The sequence below is a fragment of the Dermatophagoides farinae genome, chromosome 1 (assembly GCF_024713945.1).
Source record: "Dermatophagoides farinae isolate YC_2012a chromosome 1, ASM2471394v1, whole genome shotgun sequence".
NCBI classification, from domain to species: Eukaryota; Metazoa; Arthropoda; class Arachnida; order Sarcoptiformes; family Pyroglyphidae; genus Dermatophagoides; species Dermatophagoides farinae.
In genome coordinates this window covers 3019338-3047117 of record NC_134677.1, presented here as the reverse complement: position 1 = coordinate 3047117, position 27780 = coordinate 3019338, and the positions used below count along the sequence as shown (strand labels likewise).

The 27780-nt window shown below is 30.1% G+C and overlaps 5 protein-coding genes and 1 long non-coding RNA gene across 7 annotated transcripts in view; 2 read left to right on the top strand and 4 right to left on the bottom strand.

The window, feature by feature from the left end:
* The first annotated feature begins 682 nt into the window (after window positions 1-682).
* On the top strand, window positions 683-3323 carry Hsc70-5 (Heat shock protein 70 cognate 5). The gene is made up of 3 exons (XM_047056188.2): window positions 683-954; window positions 1020-2894; window positions 2966-3323. Exons 1-3 carry the CDS (start codon window positions 853-855, stop codon window positions 3062-3064), a joined length of 2076 nt encoding a protein of 691 aa, XP_046912144.2. The 5' UTR covers window positions 683-852; the 3' UTR covers window positions 3065-3323.
* Window positions 2989-13326, bottom strand: LOC124493122 (uncharacterized). The gene is made up of 2 exons (XM_075735241.1): window positions 13191-13326; window positions 2989-6669 (listed from the first exon to the last, which is right to left on the bottom strand). The coding sequence occupies exons 1-2, from the start codon at window positions 13300-13302 to the stop codon at window positions 3389-3391; spliced, it is 3393 nt and encodes a 1130-aa protein (XP_075591356.1). The 5' UTR covers window positions 13303-13326; the 3' UTR covers window positions 2989-3388.
* Window positions 13327-18207: 4881 nt separating this feature from the next.
* On the bottom strand, window positions 18208-19442 carry LOC124491359 (thiamine pyrophosphokinase 1). Its single transcript, XM_047053986.2, has 3 exons — window positions 19238-19442; window positions 18628-19169; window positions 18208-18566 (listed from the first exon to the last, which is right to left on the bottom strand). The coding sequence occupies exons 1-3, from the start codon at window positions 19311-19313 to the stop codon at window positions 18333-18335; spliced, it is 852 nt and encodes a 283-aa protein (XP_046909942.1). The 5' UTR covers window positions 19314-19442; the 3' UTR covers window positions 18208-18332.
* A 209-nt stretch (window positions 19443-19651) lies between these two features.
* LOC124493083 (uncharacterized) lies at window positions 19652-20785 on the top strand. The gene is made up of 2 exons (XM_047056143.2): window positions 19652-20255; window positions 20320-20785. The coding sequence occupies exons 1-2, from the start codon at window positions 19950-19952 to the stop codon at window positions 20713-20715; spliced, it is 702 nt and encodes a 233-aa protein (XP_046912099.2). The 5' UTR covers window positions 19652-19949; the 3' UTR covers window positions 20716-20785.
* On the bottom strand, window positions 20761-21322 carry LOC124493084 (uncharacterized). Its single transcript, XM_047056144.2, has one exon. It carries the CDS (start codon window positions 21320-21322, stop codon window positions 20831-20833), a length of 492 nt encoding a protein of 163 aa, XP_046912100.2. The 3' UTR covers window positions 20761-20830.
* Window positions 21323-23362: 2040 nt separating this feature from the next.
* The window catches only part of LOC124491549 (uncharacterized), a 28604-nt gene continuing 24186 nt past the window's right edge, over window positions 23363-27780 (bottom strand). For both annotated transcript variants that reach the window (XR_012832486.1, XR_012832485.1), the window contains exons 8-9: window positions 23793-26457; window positions 23363-23727 (exon numbers count right to left, since the gene is read on the bottom strand). This is a non-coding gene — a long non-coding RNA (uncharacterized LOC124491549). The remainder of the gene's footprint in view (window positions 23728-23792; window positions 26458-27780) is intronic.

The following is a 27780-nucleotide window of genomic DNA, read 5'->3' as shown; positions in this document are numbered from 1 at the left end:
GATTCGATTTTTTTGTTGTTGTGTTGTTGTTGAAAAATCATTTGTGAGGAGTAAAAATAAAAAGTCTATATGTTAAACTCTTCGACACATCATCATTAGATTTTTTTTTTTTTGGTTGGTTTTTTCGGAATTGTTTGTGTAATATTACTTACATTGCTAATGATGATGATGATGACATGAAATGACTTTTGGAACGTATATAAATAAGTTTAAAATGAATATAGAGATAGTTGACTGATCTAAAAATGGTGATCGCTCATGCTTGATTGAAAATTATTGTAAACTGAAAACAATCATCGATTACAGACAGCAACAACAACAACAACAATGATACCAACGTGTATTTAGGAAATCGAAATCAAACAAAAAAAAGACCAATGAACTGAATAAAAGATATTGATAGATGATATTGTTTGATGAACCATGACATACACACATTGATTATCGAATCAAGCAATTCTTTATGGAATTATGACCAATATTTTTGATCGAAAAATCTCAGGAATCAAAGAAATATGAATTCAAAAAAAATACTGATACTGTTTCGCCATCTAGTGAAAAAAATATATAATAATGATTTTTAAATTTTAAATCATCAATTCGACCATTAGCTCTTCAAATAGGACGGATGATACAAATTCATTGATTACATTGATACATACTATATGGGCAGCACTAGGTCTCGAAAATTCTTCGTGAACATGTGAATTGCTCAAGCATTGCATGTGAGACATTTATTAGCACACCAGATTTTTTTTTCGCTGTGTTCGGCTTCGATTTTTAATTCATTTTTCAAAATTTTTCACTATTTTTCGAAAATTTATTTCATTTTCAATTTAATAAAATCTAAAAATGTCTACCATACTTCAAGCATCACGATTATTATCTCGAAACATCAGTTCAGCCATGTTTAAATTGCCGGCTCGAACACACGTTTCGATTGTTGAACAAAATGTAAGTTATTTCAGTCGCACTTTTTGATGAACTTGGATAACAATCTTTTATTTCGATACTTTTAGTCATCTATTTTACAAAAATATCAAAATTCATCGTTAATCAATAAAAGATGGAAATCCGAACAAGTCAGAGGTCATGTTATTGGTATCGATTTAGGAACGACCAATTCCTGTGTTGCCGTTATGGAGGGAAAAACACCCAAGGTTATCGAGAATGCTGAAGGTTCACGAACAACACCATCAGTTGTTGCCTTTACAAAAGATGGCGAAAGATTGGTTGGCATGCCTGCTAAACGGCAAGCTGTCACTAATGCTGCCAATACATTCTATGCGACAAAACGTTTGATCGGTAGGCGATTCGGTGATGCCGAAGTGCAAAAAGATATGAAAATTGTATCATACAAAATTGTCAAAGCATCAAATGGTGATGCTTGGGTTGAAGCACATGGTAAAATGTATTCACCATCACAAGTCGGTGCCTTTATCCTGATGAAAATGAAAGAAACTGCAGAAGGTTATCTTAATCAATCTATAAAGAATGCTGTGATCACTGTACCCGCTTATTTCAATGATTCACAACGTCAAGCCACTAAGGACGCTGGTCAAATTGCCGGTTTAAATGTTTTACGTGTTATTAATGAACCAACTGCTGCTGCTATTGCTTACGGTATGGATAAAAGTGAAGATAAAATTGTGGCCGTATACGATTTGGGTGGCGGTACATTTGATATTTCCATTCTTGAAATACAAAAAGGAGTTTTCGAAGTGAAATCAACTAACGGTGATACGTTTCTTGGTGGTGAAGATTTTGATAATGCTTTGGTCACCTATCTGGCTAATGAATTCAAAAAAGACCAAGGAGTTGATGTAACAAAAGACATAATGGCCATGCAACGTCTTAAAGAAGCTGCTGAGAAAGCCAAAATCGAATTATCATCTTCATTACAGACTGATATCAATCTTCCATATTTGACAATGGATTCCGCTGGACCAAAACACATGAATTTGAAATTAACTCGATCTAAATTTGAATCACTTGTCGCTGATCTTATCAAACGTACAATCGAACCATGTAAGAAAGCTATCGCTGATGCTGAAGTTAATAAATCCGATATCAAAGAAGTTATACTTGTCGGTGGCATGACTCGTATGCCTAAAGTGCAGGAATTAGTTCAAGAAACATTCGGTCGGGCCCCGAGTAAATCTGTCAATCCCGATGAAGCTGTAGCAGTAGGTGCAGCTGTACAAGGTGGTGTTCTTTCTGGTAACGTTACCGAGATCCTTTTATTGGATGTCACGCCACTTTCTTTAGGTATCGAAACATTGGGAGGAGTAATGACCAAACTTATCAACCGAAACACGACAATTCCAACGAAAAAATCTCAAGTGTTTTCAACCGCTGCCGATGGACAAACACAAGTCGAAATTAAAGTTTTTCAGGGTGAACGTGAAATGGCTTCCAATAACAAATTATTGGGACAATTTTCACTAGTCGGCATTCCACCAGCACCGCGTGGTGTTCCTCAAATTGAAGTCACTTTTGATATCGATGCCAATGGTATTGTTAATGTATCAGCTCGTGATAAAGGAACCGGAAAAGAACATCAGATCGTAATCCAATCTAGTGGTGGCTTGTCCAAAGATGATATTGAAAATATGATCAAAGCTGCTGAAAAGTTTGCCGAAGAAGATCGTAAAAAACGTGAAATTGTCGAAACAGTTAATCAGGCCGAAGGCATTATTCATGATACGGAAAGTAAAATGGAAGAATTCAAAGATCAATTACCATCGGAAGAATATGAAAAACTTAAGGAAAAAATTGCCAAAACACGTGAAGTATTGGCCAATAAAGATAATGAAACACCAGAAAAAATTAAAGAAACTTGTAATGATTTGCAACAATCATCATTGAAATTATTCGAAATGGCTTATAAAAAGGTGAGTTAATTTTTTAAATTTAAATATATTCAGACAGATATTTAACATTTATTTTCTTGATTGATATACAGATGGCTGCTGATCGTGAATCATCATCATCATCGTCATCGTCATCATCATCATCGGATTCAACTACAAAAGATGAAGATAAAAAAGAAGAAAAAAACTAAAACCCATATATAAACAGAATATTGTTAAGTGAAAATAACCAATTTAAATCACACACCTTTTTTTCTCCACATATAATATAACACACATGTAGATTTTTCTATTCTATTATTTTTTTCCATTCAAATCAAGTCGTAGAATTTGTATTTGTTAGAATATCTCATATATTTGTTCCCGATTATTTTCAATTTTCATTTATTTTTATTTTTTCATTCAATTAATATTAACTCAAATAAAAATTCAGTTTCATATTCAAATAAATGAATTTGGTGAAAGACCTTACAAATATAAAAAATAAATTTTATCAAAATTGTAAAAAATGAAATTCACTTGTAATGATTTTGGTCGTTCATAAATGTTTTTAAGTGAACTGGTTGGATATGATGATCATTGTGATTACTAGATGGCAACGTTTGTTGTTGTTGTTTTGTGATATCCTGATTTATTGGTAAACTTTGACAATAACGATAATGATCAAATGGTGTATGATTATTTTGGTCATTGTTGTAACCACCGAATCTTGTTACTGTTTTCGCCGTTGATAGCAATGGTGGAAATGGTGGTGGAGATGGTTTCAATGAATGTTGAAAAGTAGTCGATCCATCATTCGAATTTATTACAATTTGTCGTTGTTCATTGACAAACGGAATTTTGTTCGTGATGGATTTACTAGCATCAATAGTTTTCGTCGTCGTCAATGGTTCGTATATATCATAATAATCAAGTTGGCTAGATTGTTGTTGTCGTTTGTCACATGTTCGATGATAGTCGATCGAAATCGAATCATCATCATCAATAGATTTAATTTCGTTGCTGGTAGTAATAATTGAATTAATTCCATTGTGAACAACAATAGAATTCCTATTATTATTGGCATTATCATTATTTTTATTCCTTTGGTTGTGGTTTCTAATGCTTTTGTCTATATGGTCATTATTATTAGTCACAACAGTATGTCCACGAACAAAGGTTTTTGTTGTTGTCGTCGTCGTCGTCGTCGTCGTTGTTTTTGTGGCTATATTTTCGTGTGAATAATCATTATTCATATAGCCATAGAATGCAATTATCGCATAAATCAAAAATGTCAATACAATGAATATTGACAATATGATTGAAACTATATGAAATGTAGGCATATTAATCATCGATAATTCATTGTTTTGTTGTTCAATAATATTGTTTGTGGACAAAATATTTGAAGTATATGCATACGTTACGGACGTTGTTATTTTTCTAGTTGATACAGTTTGTGTATTGGCCAATTTATTTAGTCGAAATGCTTTTACTGCTATCATTGAAACGGTTTGTTTGATCCATGAATAGAATCCACGACATATATTCACAAATAAATGATCCAATAAATGCTTATTATCATTGTCGTTATTTGAAAAATGTTTATCATTATCATCATCATCATCATCATCATGGTTATTATTATTATAATCTCGTTCTTTATGATAAAGCAAACGTTGTTGAAATTTTAACGTTAAATTCATTGATGATAATGCCTCTAAACGAATATGTTTTGATTGTAGATAATGTATTTGTGAACGATTCTCAATATTTAGCTGTGGATCGATAGATGATCGGCCATTTCTGACCACTAAAAAATGTGAATAATCGATCGATGAATCTTCATCATTGACAACATTGTTGTTGTTGTTGTTGTTGTGGTTGTCGTTATTATTGAATAATGTTTCAGTAAAATATGTAGCTAACATTGGATTTTCAGAAAGCCATTCAATACTTGGTTCAATATTTTTCAATTCAAATAAATATTTTTCTGGCTTGTCAATTGAAATAATGCATACAGTAGGATTGTTATGATAATATTCATTCGAATTTATTTGATTGTAGATGTCAAATTCATTCATTTTATTTTCCATGTTTGTATTATTATTATTATTCTCGTCATCATTCTTATTGTGAATTGGGATTTGTTTCTCACTGTCAGCATTATTATTATTATTATTTGCTTGATCGATTCTTATTTTATTATTCTTTTTCCGTTTGTTTCTTTGTTTCTTTTTGGTTGAATTTTTCAAATGTCTCTTTTCTTCCACATCATCATCATCATCATCATCAACATCAGCATCAGAATAAGCATTCGGATCAACAATATGATTGAATAAATAATGATCTAGTAAGGCTGATTTAGATTCATAAAATTTTTTTCGTACAATTTTTGAACAAGTTGTTATCATTAGATTTATAATGATTGTTTTTTTATTGTTAACATTCAAAGTTTTCAAATCTAATTCTTGAATTTTTTGATTGACATGATTAGTATTTGAATCGAATTTACAACTACACGCATGTGTTTGTACAATGACCGTTTCTATTTCACCAAGTGAATTACTTGAATCATGATTCATCGGTTGAAAAGCGTTTTGCTTCTTCTGTATTAATCGTATATTGGATGGAATCCGGTTCACTGATGAATTATTTAGTGCTCGTACATCCATGAATGCATTGTGGTTGATTGATGTTGACATTGAATGATTTTCATCAAGTCTATTCTTCTGTATGAATGATTTGTATTCGTTAAAAGAATTATTTTCATTGAATGTTTCAGTTATTGTTGCTGTTTCTTTGTTGTTGTTGCTCATCACTGATTCATCGTTGTTAGTGTTATAATTGAATTTAATCTCACTTGGATACGACAACGACGATGATGACACAGCACGATGTTGACCATCAACAAAGATATTCCGGAATAATGTTGTTGAACCATTCAACTGGACATGACCATTTTGTTCTATATTTCTATCTATAGTTGGAATACAATGTGGTATATTCTCATATAATACAGCACTTTTATGAAGGATTAAATAAACAATACAATAGTAAATGTCTTCACTTGGTTGAAATGAATCGCATGGAATTTTTATTAGCCCACCACCACCACCAGCAGCATTGCCATCATTATTATTATTATCAACGACACCAATATGATTATCATGATCATCACTTTCCATATCCAAAGAATATTCTCGTACATAATGAAATTTTTTCATCTCAATCAATGTTGATGGTCGTGTAGAATAAAAAAAATGACTAGGCTGACTATTGTGGTGGTGGAGATTAGTTAGATTTGTCGTATAGCGGATCTTTTTATTTCTTATTTTTCTTTTCTTGATGTTATTGTTATTATTATCATAATTTGAATTGAGAAAATGTGACAATGATGGCCAAGATCTATTATGTGCTGTGAATAATGTCCACATGGGTTTTCGTTGTCGTCTTTGTCGAATATCATGTCTATGTAATAGTTGTCGTTGATGCTTAACGGCAGCCGACAAAACTTTATCCACTATGTCTTTTTTGGTCCAATATAGACGTATCAGATGGCGAACATTCAAGTTGTCATTATTTGTCGATTTAACTATTGGACCTGATGATTGAGTATATTGTTGTCCAGAATAATAATAATAATAATAATCATCGATACGATGAACTTCCCAAAAAAGTCTGACATCAAATGTATCCAAACATGGAAAAACAGTTGGTGCCGTTTGAAAACGGGCGTTCAACATTGATATCAACGGTAATGACCAGTTCAAGCTCGTAATTGTTGTCGTTGAATGATGAATGGCTCTTGGATTCTCTGATCATCACCAAAAACATTGAATAGAGGAATGGAACAAAAAAAAGAGACAAAAAAAAAGAGATGAATGAATAAATAAATAAAATTTGATATTTTCTATCATCAATTCGAATGTTTCTATACGAAAAAAAAACGAAAACAATCATCATAATTGCCATTGAATCTAATTATTATTTGAATTTAATCCTGAAACGAAACAAATCTATGATGATGGTGAAAAATACACACACACGCAACTATAATGTACACACGCACGTAAATTAAAGCCCGAATCTGTATGGCATGCAAATAATTCACATGAATTTGAACTTTTAACTCATAGATTCCCAAATGACATCAATAACATTTGATATTGTTTCCGTTTGAAAACTATATGGCAACAACAACAATAATAATAATAATAATAATAGCCAATTGATCTCAGCAGCTGCAAAGTTTGTCCAAATAGTTTTTGATCCAGTATATATGTTGTGTATGCTGGTGAATGTTTACCGAATGAATTGAAAAACCAACAATTTGCACCAGAAAGCAAATATCATCAATATTGAAACTTGGAATTTATAGATTTTTATTATTGCAATGTGCAATATATATTCTTGTTGTTCGAATATCGTTAACTAAAGAATCGTTTGTATGTGTGTGAGTTTTAGTGAAAAAAAAATTCACTTTTTTTTCACATGGAAAGCTTTATTATTTTTGTTTGTCGAAATGTTTGTTTCGTGTTTGTTTTGTCCATCATTTGAAACTTTCATAATGTTGTTGTTGATGATCATTTTTTTCAATTCTACTACTCCTCCCTATTTCTTATATCAACATTTTATCGATTCAATCGCCTTTTTTCATTGGAATTTGGATACGCCCTTTCTTGTTGTTTATTATGATAAAATGTTTAGATGTTCAACTTTACATTGAATGACATCCATGAATTGTAAGATTGTTGCCAGAAAAAAAACCTACCATTGAATTTCAAGTTTAATTAATGTGTTGATAGCAAACAAACGAAATGGTCATTATAATGGACAATGATTCTAAACAAAATTCGGTAACACGAAGTGAAAGAAAAAAATTTCTTTTTTCAAAATCAATTGAAAATTTTTTCATTTTTTTCAAAATAATAAAATACTAAAAAATTGAAAAAAATAAAAATCGATACATGAGGATATTTATAGATTGACTATCATTTTTTTAGTTGTACGTTTTTTTCACACCCGAAACTCATTAGTTCTTGCTGAAAACAAACACAGAATTGTTTCGTTATTTGAAATACACTACTGCTAAAACTTTCATCATCATCATCATCATCATCATAATTGATTGTGAGAGTATCCTAATGACGATGACGATGTTAAATGAAAGAAAAAAAACTTTTTCTGTTATCATTGTACTTTCCATTTAATAATTAAAAAAGATTCGTTGGATGATAAAGAACAAAATTTTGCTTTGTCATCATCATATTGTACATGGAATTCTGGATAATATCAAAAGCAAAGGAAATGAATGAAAAACTTTAATTCATTCAGCTATCTGATGAATTTTTTTTATCATTTTTTTTCAAATATTAATTCACATTCTTGGGCAACTGTGCGGAAATTTCTTTTCTTTGAAATTGTTTTACATTTTGTCATACATAAACGATCCATAACACAAAAAAAACAAAAAAAAAAAAAAGATTCCAAAAAATACAATGTTAATGTTGGGTTCATAAACCAGAAGAAGGGAAACAAAATTAGTTATTACGAATCAAACTTTTTTTTTACACACACAAGCCCCTTATGCTGACGACGATCAACCGACGTTGTTGATGTGTATATGAATAAATTGTTTTTCCCTATTTGCGAAACAAAAGAAAAAACCGACCAGGATCTAGCGCAAGATTATCGATCCGATTATTGTGGCAGCAGTCTTTCAAAATATTTATACCGAATTAGAGGATTCAATTTTCGTACACAAAATTGCCAAAATCGATTAAAATTTAGTATGATAGAATTTTCTTTCAGACTTTGCTTCGCTAGCTTTGCTACGATTAAATTATAGATACATTCTGATGATAATACGGATAATCAATCCGTCAAAATAACTATTGCAACAACATCGAATTTGATTGAATTTGATTCATTCATGCTAAATATCTAATAACTGTTCTTCTTCTACATTCTGTACCGTAGAATTTCGAATACTTTTGTCAATTAATATCGAATTACCGACAGAATGACAGAGACTGATAAATAGATTCGACTGAAATATTGAATCAGATTCAAATATATTATGAACATCAATGTTAGATCTTCATCATAATTAATTATCTTCATTGCTCGAATAGACTTTTTTTCTATAGTTGGCGACGTGTGTGTGTGTGTGTGAATGTAATGGACCGAAAAAAAAATTAAGCAAATTGATTCTAAGAAGCCAAACTCATAATATCAAATCATTTCCATTGTTAATGTGTAAAAAATGTGTCACCAAAACGTTTATACAAACAAACATTGACAGGAAACGGAAAAAATGAATAATTTTCATCATCTTGTGAGAGTGATTCTCGAGAATTTCAGGAGATAGAGGAAAATTCATGATTTGAATTTCAATATTATTTCCTCTTTTTCTCTTGAAAATGAATGGCCGTGGATCAGCCATAATAAACAAACACAACAACAAAAAAAAGTTCCACAGCATGGATCATTGAATAAATCTTTTCATTCATTGTTTTTAGCCACGAAAATTTCAACAATAGATTTTTCATTTGATTTTTTTTTCAATTGTAAGCCTCTCTTTGAATATAATATGAATCGAATATGAAAATGGTACCAAAAATATTAATGCTACGTGCTTCTTCATCAATATCAAAACATGCAAAGGATTTTGGAATTCCATTCCATTCCATTCGATTTAATTCTACACAGCAAGTTCATTTTGGACATAAAGTTTATAGAATTGATTTTTTTCTGTTGCTATACTGTCGTGCATGATGATAACTCAATTATTTGTTTATTATTACTGTTTCCAATGTCTATGTTTTTTTTTGTTTCCACACAAAAAAAAGTTCATGAGTTTTTTCACATAGAGAACTAACTAACTTGTGAATTCTAATATACATGAAAAACTTTTTGTTAGATGATGAAGATGCTACATACAAACACGAAAAATAATTTCATTGGTCTATTTCTGATTCGAAATTCAATATTGTATATGTAACAAAACGAATTTCATTTCTTGTTTTGTTCAATAAATCAATCGATCGATAGATTGTAATTTTTCTTTTTGTCTGAACGAATGAATGAATGAAAATGAACAAAGACGGCAAAAATAAGACTTTTTTTTGGTCGATTATTATCTGATTCAGTCAAACAATCATAATTCAAATAAAATCTATCATTGATCAAAAACATGGACAAAATTCGATCGTAATTCTTATTTTTGTCCTAAAATATGATTAGATCAATCACCATCGAATCGGGTTAAATTTGGATTTCTTTTTTTTTGAAAGAGCCGAAAGCAACAACTATTATTTCTGGGGAAAAAAAAGTTTAAATCGTGATTTGAAAATCAAATCATTCAAATATATTTAAATATCAACACACACCAACCAACCAACCAACATCTCAATATATACAATGATTGATTTGTCAACTTTGTATCCTACACTATGATGATTCTTGTTTTATTCTGTTTTTTTTTTGTTCAAATACATTTCCGTGTGTTATTGTGAATTCAATTTCAATGTTATTATCACACACAGGAATAGAGAAAATAAATTTTTTTTTCTTTTTTTTTTTTTGGTTAGTTTCTTTCCTCACTATATACAAACTCAATCATCGTCATGCATGATGATTTTTTACTCAATACACACAAACTTTGACGGTCGTATTATTTTTCTTGATTCATTCGGTTTGGTATTTGGATTGAAATTCAGTTTTTATTTTGGTCTGGTTTACTACACGAGTGGATCGACGAGTCCAAAAGAAAAAAAAAAGAAGAAAAATTCAAACCTCAAAGACAAGTTTTTTTTGATTTCTACGTTTCAATTTTCATTTCTTTTTATATACATCTGGTTCCTCTTTGTGTGTGTGTTTGCAAACATTGCTTTTCAAAATGAAATAAGCTGAATGTTGTTGTTGTTGATGATGATGATGATGATAATTTTCAATGGAAAATGAATGAAATTGTGCGAAAATGAACCAAATGAAAATATACAAATTGTATCAGTTTTCTTTCCTCTGGTTAATATATGATAATATTATCTTCATCATTGGTATGATATATAGACATTGTATTTGTATAATAATTTTTTTTTCTGGCTAGATTGTTCCATCATCATCATCATCATCATTATCAACAGACGTTTTGAATGAATAGGCAAAATGTTTTTATTCTTTTTGTCGTATTCATTCATTCATTCATTCATTTATACATGGAAAATGAATATTCGGTAAGCTTTTATCATCATCATCATACATTTTAGGGTCGTTTTCATTTATTTATTCTATCTATCTATTTTTTTTCTATCTGATTCCATTGAATTCAATCAGGCTATTCTTCATTATGCGAGAAAATATAAAAACCCATTGGTTCTGATTCTTATGGTCACCAATATGGACCATCACATCAATTATTTTTTTTTTTGTAATATATGAATAAAATATTCAGCAAACCAGAATAGAATTTTTTTTTTGGTGACAATGAATGACAAACCGTCATATACAGACATATATTCGATGTGTGTGTGTGTGTGTGTGTGCGTGTACATAGTATGAGATAATTTGCATTTGGTGGATATATAATATTTTGCATTTGTTCAAGGTGGTTTGATTGTTTTGTTTTGTCAATCAATTGTGTTAGTGTGTGTGTGTGTGCGTTCGTTTTGGAATGAATGAATGATATTGGATGCATATAATGATCCTAGTATTATGGATCACATATAACTCTATTATACATTTGACATCAATTTCAAATTTGTATTATATAAAGCCTACTAACTACTACATTGATTGAATTATAATCAACCATAAATTTTAGCCAAATTCAGAATGAAAAACTAAAAATAATTATAAAAAACGACGGAAACGGATATCAACTATTTGGCAACATAATAAAAACTGAACAGAGAAAGAAAGAGAGAGAGAGATCGAGGAGGGAAGACAAACAATTTATTTGAACAAATTAATAATTCTATATATTTGCGATAATGGCGTTTATTTTCGTTATTATTCAACATAATCATGAATGAATGGTTTTGTCAAATGGGTTCCCATTATTGATCCCTGAGAAATGAAAAACAAAAACAAATAAGATCAATATCTTGATTTTGGTTGTGAAAAAAAAGGCAGAAACCAAAAATGGAGATAATTTTTTTTATGTTGGATAGCGAATGCGTTAATCAAATGACTTTTTTGTTTCACTACTCGCTGATAGTACAAGTGGCCAAAATATTATTAGCAATAATCATAATAATAATATAATGACGACAGGACCCGAAAAAAAAACCATTTGAACCAAACAATTTTTTTTTGTTTTTATTTTTATTTTTTTTCAGTTTCATTTTTTTCCTGAAATCAAAATACTCTACATGACATAAAAATCAATAAAACTATTCGTATGCTGATCACACACACACACACAAACAAACGAATAAACAAATATATTTTCATCATCATCAAAGAAAAAAAACAAAAACAAAAAATCAAAAATGAAATGAAATTCATCCTAATAAACAAGAACAAACATGGAAACAAACACAAACCGACAAATAGAGATAGAGATAGATATGAACAAATGAAGCCTGATATCTGTGTTTGTCTGTGTGTGTGTTTTTTCATTTGGAATTTTTTTTTTTTTTTGATTTTCTGTCATCCAAAATGAAAAACAATTTTTTTTCTGCTGTTGTTGGTTGGCTTCATTTGCAGATCTAACAATTGTGATAAATTATGAGTAAATAAAAAATAAAAAAATTTGTCCACTAAGGACATCATCATCATCATCATCATGCTGTAGGATCAACTTTTCACCTACAACGTTTGTTTGGTATTATGGGAATGTAAATGAATATATTTTGGAAAAAGCAATGTTTTTCATTTGAATAAGAATATCATTAGCATCTTATATATATAAATTTAAATTATCAAGTAATTTTTATACTGGTATACACTATTATGTGTATGTATGGTTAATTGTGTAGGACTCTTGAGATTCTTTTCTTTTCATTTTTTTTTCATAATCATTCAGACATTCAATTATTCAGAATTTCTCGATGTCATTATTTTGTACATTAATTCACTGGTATTGTATGCAGCTATAATTTTACACCGATGGTTACCGTAAAAAATCAACCGTTTCCTTTTTATTTTTCGTTTTTCAAATTTACCGAATGATTTATTGCTTTTTATATAGATAGTCTGTTACAAAACTCATTCATTTCGTATAAATTGCATTTTTTTTTCATTGTTTTTTAAAATTAGATGTTGTTGCACATTTTTGAAATTGAATAAAATAGAATAAGAAAAAGAAAAAGTAGAAATAAAGAAAATTACCTTTCAGTGGATTTGCATCAACTATGATAATTTTTGAATAAAAATTGAACAGTACCACCATCATCATCAACATCATCATGATTGTAAATGAAATTATAAAACAAAATGACATGGCCCGATTCAGAATTGATATGGATGGTGGTGGTTGTAATCACCCAAGTTGTTTTTATTGTTGAAACATGGTATAGAAAATTTTTCTTTCAATAGGAAAATGTATTCAAAACTTGATCGATGTATTGTTGAGTAAAGTTTCGAAATAATGATGAATACATTATTTCGTTGAAAAAAATTTTCTATTCGTTGTCGTTGGATGATTTTGATTGATCGAATGAATGCAAAACACTATACCGGAATCATTTTGTATTCATCATCACATTATTTTTTTTTGTTGTTTATACAATTCGTGATTAACCTGATGATTTGTTTGTTGATGTAATATCATTTAGTTGATGATTGTTTCAAAAATATTTTCTGGTCACTAAAGAAAAATTGCACGCAATCAAAATGAGAAAAATGAATTTTCAAAAAAAATTTATTCAAAAACTATCCCAAAGCCTCGCAGTTCCAAGAGCCTCGTAGTACTAAGAGCCTCGCGGTTCCAAAAGCCTCGCGGTTCCGAATTTTGGATGATTTAATAAAATGAAAATGTTTTTTGTTTTGATACATTTGAATATTATGGTAATCCTGAATCAAAAACATGTACTTCATCTAGTCAAATATCTATTAATAGTTGTGCGAATTGTTTGTAGTGGAACCAATATAGGAAAAATAAATAAACAAACAATGTCGATGGCTAAATATCTAACCTAGTAAGTGATAAATCATCAAAGGAAAATGAATAATGAATGCATTGCCTGACTTCTTTAAGATGGATTTATCAATAATTCCAAATTAAACCGATTTTCAATGGATCATGGATCATTTATCCCAAAAATTTGGTGACGAATAGGGTATGCACAATCCCGTTTGTTCACCAGTCGCCTCATAATTTAAATTCTTGTCTAAAATTCTAAAATCACAAATCAAAAAATTGACTGATTGATTGATTATTTAAATTGGAGAAACAATTAAATGAAAAAAATGTTGTGTCGACAAATTTCCAACAATCAACATCATAAGCGATTCCAGAAAAAAGAAGTACAGTTGATTCTGTTGAATCAATATTCAAACAATTGGAATATATAAAACAACTTTCAGAAGAAATACTGGAAATCTTAGAAAAAGATTATTCGTTGGCGAAGCAAAAATATCCAAAGGATGATGATCCTTTTAAAGCTGAAAGCCAAAGAAAGATAAATGAAATGACCAGTTCAAAATCGAGAAAATAACAAGTCCAAACTAACACGACCAGTTCAGAATCGAGAAAATAACAAGTCCAAACTAACACGACCAGTTCAGAATCAAGAAAATAACAAGTCCAAACTAACACGACCAGTTCAGAATCGAGAAAATAACAAGTCCAAACTAACACGACCAGTTCAGAATCGAGAAAATGACAAATGTCCAAACTAACACGACCAGTTCAGAATCAAGAAAATGACAAATGTCCCAACTAACACGACCTGTTGAGAATCGAGAAAATGACAAATGTCCAAACTAACACGACCAGTTCAGAATCGAGAAAATAACATGTCCAACCTAACACGACCTGTTCAGAATTGGGAAAGTAATCAATAAAGCATTGTCAACCAATTCTGAACTGGTCGTGTTAGGTTGGATTTGCCATTTTCTCGATTCTGAACTGGTCGTGTTAGTTTGGACATTTGTCATTTTCTCGATTCTAGTAAATCTTTGAAAGAACAACTCTTTTGCTATGCACTGGTGAAATATGTGTGTATGTATTTTTGATTTAAATGAAATAAAAAGATTAAATGTACGTATACGTATTTAACCCATTCACGACCAAGCGTCACACATGTGTGAGGCTCAAATTTTCCACCATCTCAAATACATTTATCGAGAGCCACAAATAATCTTTTAAAGAGCCGCAGGTTGGCCGTTGGTTGCGGTTGGTTGGTTGGTTATAGTGATTTAGAATCAAAAATGACACAAAAATCTTAATGCACTTCAGAATAGAGATTGAAAAATTCTTAAAACAATTTCCTTTGTTGAACGATCATGGCAATAGTTTTACTTGGATTGAATGATTGGTAATGTTATTAATTTCATGAATCTGAAATTTTCAACGCATTTTATAATCAATTTATAGAAAGTCCAAATAAAATCTAAAATAACCAAAATAGAGTCGAGGTGACATTACTGATTCGAATGACGTTGATGATTTGATGATCATTAGAAAAAATTTAAATTGATTGATACAAGCTTTTGGAAATTTTTTCGGTCATAAATTGCTGCACAGACTTTATGAACGATCGCAGTTTTTTGCCAGTTGTTTTTTAGCGCGCTTCAAATTAACAATCAAGATTTTTAACGCTTCAAATTTTTTTTAAGCAATCATTTTTTGAAAATTCCTTAATTTTTTTAAGGCCTCGCGTTTTTCAAGTTGACTTTGCACAAGGCCTCGCGATTTTCCGGGCCGGCCCTGATCATCATCATCATGCTGTAGGATCAACTTTTCACCTACAACGTTTGTTTGGTATTATGGGAATGTAAATGAATATATTTTGGAAAAAGCAATGTTTTTCATTTGAATAAGAATATCATTAGCATCTTATATATAAATTTAAATTATCAAGTAATTTTTATACTGGTATACACTATTAGGACTCTTGAGATTCTTTTCTTTTCATTTTTTTTTCATAATCATTCAGACATTCAATTATTCAGAATTTCTCGATGTCATTATTTTGTACATTAATTCACTGGTATTGTATGCAGCTATAATTTTACACCGATGGTTACCGTAAAAAATCAACCGTTTCATTTTTATTTTTCGTTTTTCAAATTTACCGAATGATTTATTGCTTTTTATATAGATAGTCTGTTACAAAATTCATTCATTCATTCGTTTCGTATAAATTGCATTTTTTCATTGTTTTTTTAAATTAGATGTTGTTGCACATTTTTGAAATTGAATAAAATAGAATAAGAAAAAGAAAAAGTATAAATAAAGAAAATTACCTTTCAGTGGATTTGCATCAACTATGATAATTTTTGAATAAAAATTGAACAGTACCACCATCATCATCAACATCATCATGATTGTAAATGAAATTATAAAACAAAATGACATGGCCCGATTCAGAATTGATATGGATGGTGGTGGTTGTAATCACCCAAGTTGTTTTTATTGTTGAAACATGGTATAGAAAATTTTTCTTTCAATAGGAAAATGTATTCAAAACTTGATCGATGTATTGTTGAGTAAAGTTTCGAAATAATGATGAATACATTATTTCGTTGAAAAAAATTTTCTATTCGTTGTCGTTGGATGATTTTGATTGATCGAATGAATGCAAAACACTATACCGGAATCATTTTGTATTCATCATCACATTATTTTTTTTTGTTGTTTATACAATTCGTGATTAACCTGATGATTTGTTTGTTGATGTAATATCATTTAGTTGATGATTGTTTCAAAAATATTTTCTGGTCACTAAAGAAAAATTGCACGCAATCAAAATGAGAAAAATGAATTTTCAAAAAAAATTTATTCAAAAACTATCCAAATAAGCTGATATAATAATGCAACATAAACATGACATAACATGATGGTCGATCTTTACAAGTCCAAGTCCAATAGTGAACTGAGAAACTTTAAAAAAAATTCTGTTTTGTGAATCGCACCACACACACACACACGGAACAAACCCAATACAAGAATCACGCGGGATTGATCATGTTGTAGCAGCAGCATCTTTTGACACATGCGAATAATCGAAAATATAACAAAGATTGCCAGAACATATAACATACACAATCACATTGTGTGTTCCAAAAAACGATCCATGTGTATCTTTCAAATAGAACAATTTATTCTATTATTATTATGTATTGAATAAAATCGAATATGATGATGGTATATATTTTTCTTTTTACCAATTATATTGGATATATCTCGGGGTATTGGATTTTGAATCAATTTTTAATTAGCTTTTGTTTTGTTACACATGATTATGATGATGACGATGATGATGAGATCAATGACAATAGCATCGAAATCCATCCACAATCATGTCCCCCCCATACACACATACTGTAAATGACAGCCAATGAAACGATGATGAGCTTTTTTTTCGTTGTTGGTGAAATTATATTTTGGACATATGAAAAAATATTATTAGTTTTATTATATAAATAATAAAACTAATAACAATGACAGAAGCCACCGTACTATGCTTATGTTCCAGGAGAAAGAGATGGAGAGAAACTATGATAGTTTTTGTTCTTGGTTATAAAACGATGAAATTTCCATTATAATTCTCATTTTTTTTCCTGTGTACAACATTCTCTGACCAAGCCAAATTGATGATGATGATGATGACAAAAATTTGATTAATGCCAACGTATGCATTGTTAATTTATAATTTGTATCACTCATCACTAATGTCAATTATTTGCACGCAACTAATTAAACATTCAGAATTACTATTAGGAAAACAGGCCCAAAAAAATTCTAATTAATCATTAGAGAAATTAAAGATTGATTAAACAAAAATAAAATCGAAACCGGAAAAGTGGATGATTACCAAAAGTTAATAACTACTTAAATTTGAAATTCAATAAGTTGTTTTTTTCAAGCAAAACATTGTCATATCATTATTGTTATTATTCGAATTCGAATATGATGATTTTATAATTGGCATTTTTTATGAAACGAACAAAAAAATAATTAATGAAATCATCGTTATGTTGCTCGTTATGATGCTCTTTTCATCATGACATGACAAAAACAACAACTACAACTACAACAACAACAACAACAAAAAGAATTGCCTGAAATGATCATTGGTTGCTAAATAATTTAGAAAATGGCCTATCCGGTCAATTAGTGTCATCATGAACATTAATGTGTTCGGGTCGAGGGGCTTTCATTTGAGTTAATTAAGATTAATGATAATTTACCATAAGGCACTTTTATTTTTCTTATTTTTCGAATAAAAGGATGCACACATTTTATTTCATAGAAAAAAATAGGCACACAAAACATAGAATGAAACATTTGTTTTTCTTCTTTTATTACAAATGAAATTCTGTAGAGAATAGAATCGGTTTTTCAGCAACATTAACAGTAACAATGTTCGTGTTACGATCAAATTCATTAGATGAACTTATAAATTTTCCAAATTCAAGCTCAATATTTTCATCAAGATTCCAACGTAGACCAACAGTTTTAACTTTAGCTTGCCCACATAAAGGTATCAATGAACACCAGTTAGCATCATCAAATTTCGGTATTCGATGTGATGAACCCTGAGACAAGAAAAAAAAATTTAAAAAAAATTGTAACCATAATTCATTTCGTATGACTCACCTTTTTCAATACAAAACTAATCGAATCGACCATATCGACTAGAATTATAGGCGGAAAAGTTTTATTGTTATTACTGAAATTATGGACAGTAGATAAAATCGATAAATATTGATCGATTCGTCCTGAATTTGAAAAGAAAACCAAAATGCAATCAATTGCAGGAGTAGTATTCAGATTCAAAACTTGTTCATCCAGAATAAACAATGCTTTTGTAAAATCCGTGTGATCCTGATCGGGCGTATGCATAATTTTTATATTTTCTCCACGTTGTTTAAAGTGATCCATCACTTTTGGATGAATTGAATCAAAATCACCGCTTAAAAAAGTAGGATCGAGAAGTTGCCCATCATATTTAGCATTAGATTGCTGCATATCGTAAAGAACATTTGCACCACCATCCACAGCCATACGAACGCAACTATTGTTCCAAATTTCTTGAAAATTTTTAAACTTTTCATTGCATAAAAATTGATCTATTGATTCAAATTTCGATAATATTGTATCGAAACAATGATTCAACATCATGACAACAATATTCTTATCTGAAAAAATGCAATGAACATTATTGTAATATTTTCTTATAGAAAAATTTAAGGGAATCAATACTCACCCTTTCCATGACGTTTGATTGTTTTTAGACAATTTTCCCAATCAAAATCACGAGTTTCTAAATTCATTTTATCCATTTAAAATCTGGACAGCGATTGATACTCAAAGCTGATAATATTGCAAATGATTGCTTCGATTGACTAGCATCCACAATTATATACTGGATCTAATTATACATTTTGTACATTAGATCGTTTTTACATTCTAAATATAGTTGTTTATTAGATCATTTTTCCATATTTGTATCAAATCATCGTTGATAAAATTTATCAAACATGACCGGCATCCCATTCAGCATGATACACAAAAAATTGTATTCAAGAATAAAATCAAAACAGGACTCTGGATGGCGCCACTAATTTAAATTAAAGTTTGATGATACAATCGATTATCAAATGCATTTACCACGTTTTCACAGGCCAACGCGTTCACTTTTTTTTTGTTTGTTTGCATCATTATTTTGTTGTCTGTTTGTTATGATTATGGTTAAATTTGCAAGCAACAAATAATTCAACTTCCACATCCAAATAAAATGCATTGAACATTCAATATTTTTTTTGTACATTATTTCCCAAATAAATTTTCCAACGAATACACATAAACACACACACACACACCCAAACACGTATTTTCAAATTATTGAATTAATATAATATAAAATTTATTGTAAACGATTCTGTATTTTTTTTGTTTTGTTTTATTTCCTATAAAAAATGTCTAAACAAAAACAAGACCACGACTGTATGACTGATGAATCGGTTATTGTAACACACGTTAATAGCCCTACACTTTTCTATTGTCGTGTTGAACAAGATGTTGAACGTTATGAACAATTAACAAAATTAATTCGACAACACATCGATTCTGAACCACATTCGATGCCCGATTTGATTAGACGAAATTCTGTTTCTGGTTCTGTTATTTTGGCTTTGGTATATTCCGATATTCACAAGGATTGGTGCAGGGCCAGATTGATTTCGATGAAATGTGATCGCAATCATAAACCAATTTGTGGCAAGGTAATATGATGGATATAGTTTTTTTTATCATTACATTTAAATCAATTTTTTTTTGTTGTCACAGGTTTTGCTTATTGATTTTGGTTCAATCGAATTCGTTTCCTGGAAATCGAAATTCGTATCAACATCAACATTAGAAATCGATAATTTTAATGAATCTCGTGGCCTATGTTTTCCTTGTTCACTTGATAATATAAAACCATATGATGATGTCAAATTGGTTTCGGAAAAACCGTTGCAATATGAATGGACAAGCTATGCTAATTTCATGTTCAAAAAGGAGACAACAAATGGAAAATTCTTATTGAAAGTGATGAAACCGGATTTATTGAATGATAAAATTATTGTCTGTGATTTATTACCCATGAATGATTGTTCTAAACTGGATGAATTTCCTTCATTGAGCCAATATCTTGTCGATTCAAAAGTAGCTCAATATATTAATGTATCGAATTTTTAATGTTTTTTTTAAGTTTTATTATATGAAATGAAAACAATTCTCAACTAAACAATAAGAATTTATTTTCTTTAAATTTCAAACATATTTTTTTGGTATTAATCTAAGCTAATAATAATCATATGCGTGCTGATGGATATTGCAAACGACATTGTTTCAAAGCTTCATTGAAACCTTCACAAAGGGTAAGATCATAATTTTGTGTACAATCTAAAAATTGTTTCAATTCAAATTGACATGGTGATTGTTGTTGTTGTTGTTGCTGTTCAGATCCATATTGTGATTGAGCTGGAACTTGTGCTGGTGCCTGTGTTTCGGCACTTTGTCCACCTCCCGATCCAGTAATTGCATGACCAATGGTATGTCCAACTGCCGATCCAATAGCTACACCACCAGCAGTTGCGGCCATTTGTCCAAGAAGTCCTGGGCCTTGTGATGGTGCTTGAGCAGGTGCTACAGCGGCAGATTGTTGCCGCATTGGAAGTGATTGTGATGGAGCAGGAGGTGACATTGGTCTTGATGCGGCCATTCGTGGTTGACTGGGCCGAGCTGGACCAAACGATGATCGTGTTGGTGATGATGATAGTGATGAACGTCCACGTCGAGCCATTGTTATTTTTTCAAATTATATCGCAAGAATTTCTAGGAAAAAAATCAAAATATCAGCTTCGAAAAAATACGCAACTAAATCTTGTGATGAAATGATGAGCAACAACGATTATATGAATAACAGATAGGTCATTTCTTCGAAAATCAATTTACGCAGCCTCAATGAGCTAGCATCTTGCTTGAAATGTTTTCGGAAAATTTCTTTTCCCATGCTTTTTATTTTCTTGAATCTTCTAGAATTTTTTTTTAATTTATAACATATAGCGTTTAAACATTAATTAATTAATAAGCTGAATGGTGGATTTTTTCCCTGAAGATAAACTGCCAAGTTTATTAATCCTTTACATAAAATCAGATTTGGTCAATTTCATTTTATTCGAAAAAATAATTTCTCACGTTCAGAAATGGAGTTGAAGGTAAATCATAACGCCATCTATTGATTCTGATTCTGACTAAATATGATTTATTTATTAACTGAATGACATATATATCAACCGATAATTTATGTATCCTCAAGTTTTTTTTTCTTTTTTTTAGACCACCGATTATTCATCCATTCATTTTATTGTCGTTTTGTATTACAAAACTAAATCAAACAAAAATTCTTCAAAATTTTTTATCCAATCATACTGCGATCAACGAACTGAAAACAAAACTCACTAAACTTTCTCTTTTCTTCTCTTAGCAAACAAGCCATACATCACTTTCTTCAAACAAAAAAAACCGAAACTAAACCAAGCATCCAAACTAACTCCCTTCAGTTGTTTTTTTTTTGCTTTCAAAATGAAAATTACGACAATCCGATCATATATGAAACGAAATGAAAGTGAAGGGAAAAAAAATTTTCCCATTGATTACTAAGAAACGACTCAGGAAATGGATGTTTGTACAAAATGAACATTAATTTTTTTTTCTTTATATTTTGATTCATAAAAAAAAATCTTTGAAAATCCTATGAAATTTTTTTTTTATTTTCTTGGTATCCAAAACAATGTACCGCATCACAGGATGAAGAAAATAAAGGAGAGAAAGAGGGATAAAGAAAAAGAAAGAACGAAAAACATTTGGTCCTGTGATGTTGTGTGCCTGATGCTAATAACTTATGGAAAAAATGGCAAAAAGCAAAAAAAAACCCGATGCAAATGGGGTAGAGACCTAGGTGTGCGTGTATGTTTGCATAACTCATCATTATCATAACGTATTATTACATAACACATGTTGGTGCTGAACTTTGACCCCATTCATGACCTCTTTTTTCTGGATCGATTTATGCCTGATGTTTTGGGTAGTGATTGCACGAGCAATAATACAGCATCTTTTTTTTTCTTTTTAAATTATAAAAAATTCGATTGAAATAGACGAAAGCTTTTGACATAGAAGGTGAAAGAGAGAAAGAGAGAGAGAGACAGATTTTCTTCAAGATCTTTTGTGTCATATCCAAATGATGTGTGTGTGTGTGTATGGGAACCGTGTGATTTTTTTTTGTCAAAAATAAAACGGTGATGTGATCACAAGAGATCGATTGAATTTGAAAATAAAAATGGATTGAATACAGTCATTCATCGTCTTCATGAATATTAAATGATGATGATGATGATCAGGATTATTATCATCAATTTGATTTTTATCTCTTGTAATCATCATCAATCATGATGGATGTGTTTTTATGTGTGTGTGTGTGAACAAAAAAAAAACGAAATTCATGAACAATTAATTAGTTGAATAAACTATTGATGATTTACTGAAAATTTTTTAGTGTATCAAAAAGAATGAAAATGAAAAAAAAATTTTGATCCAGGAAATTGACCGTTTTTGAACACCGTAATTGAATTTGATTTGTACGCATCTGAGATTGTCGGGTATAAATGTCTGTGTGTGTGTGTGTGTGTTATTGTTGGGTTTATTTTCACCATCCATCCATCCACATTCACATCGTCGTTCGATATACAAATTATTGAAAAGCTATTCATTTTTCTTTCTTTCCTGGTTACCCTGGATTTTTGAATTATTGAAATTAGAACGAAAGGTTGATGAGGGGTTGTTTTTTCGATTTTTTTTTTTGAATTTTTATTTATTAGGTCACACATGTTCAATATTTATCGGATTTTTTTCATTCAAATTACAAAAATTCAATATTAAATTAGGACACAGGCAGCGGTGGCTTTGGCAGCTAATATTTCATCATCAAATTGAAAATTGGGCGGGCTTCAAGCCTTTTGGACCGAATGTAGAAACAAAAAAAACTCCTTTAGTCTCTCGTCTCGAACATTTCAGAAAAAAATGAGCACGGCCTATCATGATAAAAAGCGATGATCAGGTTGATATTAGGCAGCATTAGTTCCCAAGCAGCAATTAATCAGTCATCATTTTGTGTCCATTATCGTTAGCCGAAATAACCTAAATTTTCTTAGTGATAAATGCGAAAAAAAATGTTTTAAAATTCTGTTTTAAATTTTTTTTTTCATTATTACCTTAGAATGTCCATCCAAACGAAATCATCTAAACAGTGATCAACAGTGTTCTAGCTACACGGGCAAAGTTTCAGTTCATTTATTTAATAATTACAATTAAAACAAAATATTGTCACTACAAAATTAAAAACAACATTGTCCATCGATCAATTGATCATCGCACATTATGACGATACCCTTGTTTTGATTCGGCCATTGTCATCATCATCATCATCATCATCATTGTCCTCGTGAGTGATTAAAAATAATAACGTTTGTTTCATCAGTGATAAAACAAACACGTGATCATCATTTGTCATTAAATTATACAATTCAATCGACAACGAAAAAACCAACGATTGTAATGATGTTCCCTGTCACTAGGTCACCTGAGACATTAACTCGTGTGTTTCTCATTGAACAAATGATTTTTGTTAGAAAAAAATTCATTGACCACAAGCTAAGGTCTCAGGGACAGAGGAACAGGCCACACACACAAATAAATAAACATACGCCAATACCGCACAACGTTAAAAATACACAAAAAAACCTAATGGGTCGAATATTATTATCGAAAAAAAATATAAAGAATTTCAATAATTATAGAAAGAAAAAAAAAATCGCTCTCAATGGTAGAATAAATTGTAAAAATGTAAACAACAAAAAAAACTAACATACCGACATAATTCAAACCACAATTGAAATCATGTTGAACCACCACAACCACCACCACCATCAACATCATCATCATCACACCAAATACAATTTTTTTGAAGAAATTGAAGATTTTTAAAAAAAATGTTAAAACAATAATTAATCATTCCCATTGACAATAGCAATGAACCCGAAAAAAAAATTTGATTGAAAGAAAAAAAAAGTGAAAAAAGAAAGAATTTAAACTAAGAAGTGATGAGGAAGGGATAGCGCTACAACTAAAATTCGTTGCTTATTGGCTCGCCGAACACAATAAGCTAGTAAGTTGTACAGTTTGGCTTTGATTAGAATTTTTTTCCCGACAATCTTGAAATTTTTCTTCAAATCCAAAAAACAAATAACACTTGTTTTTTCATTCATCATCATCTTGATCTCATCATTCACAATTCCAGATATATGCTGTGAATCGATCGAATTCTTGTAAACATCAAAAAACAACAAAAAATCAAAAACAAAAACAAGTGATACTAAGAGTTTTGGAATAAGAAGATGTCAAATGTCAAAGAAAAAAATGGCAACTATACAACCTACTACCTCAGTATGGCCGAGGCACATTATATATTGATAATATAAAAGAAAGCAAAAGAAAAAAACTAATAAGATTGAAAGTTCACATGTAATGATTAGTAGGAAGCTAAATAAAGACAACACATAGAATCAACACATGCAATCAACTACTAAAAAAAAGGTGTAGTAGGTTATTTATTGATGTATCAGCTGATTGTCGCTGCGTTGACACACCAAAATACATACACATTCACACAATAATTGTACAAAATGAAAAAAAATAGATAAACAATACTAAATAGAATTGAAGAATTAGCAATGAGAAAAAATGACTAATCTTATCTGAAAAAAAGAATGGTAAATAAATAAATAAACATGAAAAAAATGACAAACAAAAAGAACGAAAAAAAAGAAGGAAAGTTCAAGATGAAATTTTTTTTGACTTGAACAATAATCTTGAAGAAAAAGGGGTAAATTGTTTTTTTTATAGAAACCCCTTTTTCTTCGGGTCCAATGCAATTTTTATTGTGTTGGGAATGATAATAAACAATGAAATTTAAAATATAAAATTGATGTTGATTGGTTTTTTTTTTGTCAGAATTGAAGAATTTAGGCCCGATTTTTTTTTCATTTATGGAATTAATAAAATGAATTAAATAGCTGAAAAAGAAAGATGTTTGAAGTTGTTTTTTTTTGTTCTTGTCAACTGTTTCACTAAATCATAATCGAAATCATCATTATCGGTGGAGAAAAAGTAGAAAAAAAGGTGAAAAAAGATTGAAAACAAAAACAAAAACACCGATTAAACAAGTAATTGATGAAACAAAATTATATTATGAAGTGCACTTATTCAAATCACACACACACACACACACACAACCACCACTTGCATGTAAAACACACAAACAAAAATATTCACCAACAATCAACATAGCAGCATACATCGTTATTGTTTTTTGTTTTCATTCAAGGATTCAAGGGAAAAAAATTTCATAAATTGGGTTGAAATAGATAATAATAATAAAGATAAGGATGGATTGAGATCGAGAGAATTGTTCAAAAGATGGGAAGAGAAAAAACAATTTTTTTTTTATGTTCACAGTTTATACATTCCAAAAAAACTGCCTATACCCATAGATAGAAACTTGTGAATTGGATCGAATCAACAACAACAACAATCAATCAATCAATCATTAATGGAAAATAATCTTAAATAAAACTTTTCCAGAATTTTTTTTCCCAAAAATGTATATATAAGGTAGAGAAAATAAATATTCTTGGATTCAAGATTCATCAAGATTTATGGTTGTGTTGTTGTTGTTTTTTGTATAACACAAGTTCGAATCTACGGGTAAAAGCAGTTGGCCAAATTTTTTTTTTTTAAGTTTTTCTATTAAATTGTGGAACGAATATTTTTGGTCGATTTTTTTGTGATGAGAGATTCACAGTGGTAATCAATCAGTATCTATATATATATACGAACGAACAGAAAAACATAAAAAAGGTTAAATTAAGAAAAACATCGATCAAAAAAAAAATTTGGTTCCCATTTTTTTTTGGCTTGGAATATACAATCAGCATTGTGAAACTCAATTTCAAAAAATTTTTTCGAATAAAAAAAATGTTGCAATCATGTATTCAAAAAAAAAGATGAAAATAAATTCACATAATACACACACATACACATCACATAGATATGAGACCCGATGACATACTGAACGATAGGAAAAAATGGAACGCCATTTTGGGTCTTTTTTTCTAGGGCCGTAGGGGAAATAAAATTTTTCATTTCACGCACACACCTCCTAACAGAACAGCCGAAAAGCTAAAAGACACACCTTTTTTATCTACACATATATACTGTTGGTTAATGTTATTTTGAAAATTTTTTTAAAAATAAATAGTTGCAATCATTGATGATAGGTGACAGTAACTGCATCATGATTTAGAATTTTTCTTCAATGAAAACTTTACATACAGAGTTATAATAATCCAGTTTTCATCCAATGAAGTAGGTTTGACCTTTGAGGTCAAATCTATAGATTAGATAATTTCATATAGGATAAATAGAGGATGACACAAACACATACATACAAAGTTCATTAGTTAAAAATCGATACACAATACTTGAGCGAATGGCAATAATTCAACAGGTTGTTCTCTTCTCATGCATAGATATATAAATTAAACAGACAAACGAACAAACATACACACACACACAAACACAATTCAAGGGAGTGACCATTAAAACTAAAATACTATGACCTCTGACACTATATGTTTAAAATTAAGCAAAAGAAATAATAGTGATTGGTCAACCAGAAAAAAAAATCAACTACCAATATCAAACGAAAACGATCAATAAAAAATAAACGACCATAACCTTGATATCGATCAAACAACTCTCATTTTCTCTTTTATTCTCTTCTATATATCGTAAGCATTTTTGGTAATCGATTGGGAATATAAAATGCAATACCACACATAAAAAAATGTTTGGTCGATTGATCGATCAAAATTGATTGCAGCCAGCCAGCCAGCCCTTCAGACGTAGACATCATCATATCCGACAACAACAATTGCATTGACATGTGTAATGCAATGATGTTTGTATCAAAAAAAAGGGTTAATGACGTCGGGCGCGACTTGTCTAGTTTTTGTTCATTTCGTTTGTAGGTGGCATAAAATACTAAACAAATTGATCATCAGTTGTTATCATTGTTGTTGTTGTTGTAGCCAACAAACGAAAAAAATGTTCATTTTTTATTCGTAAAATTAATGGATTTAT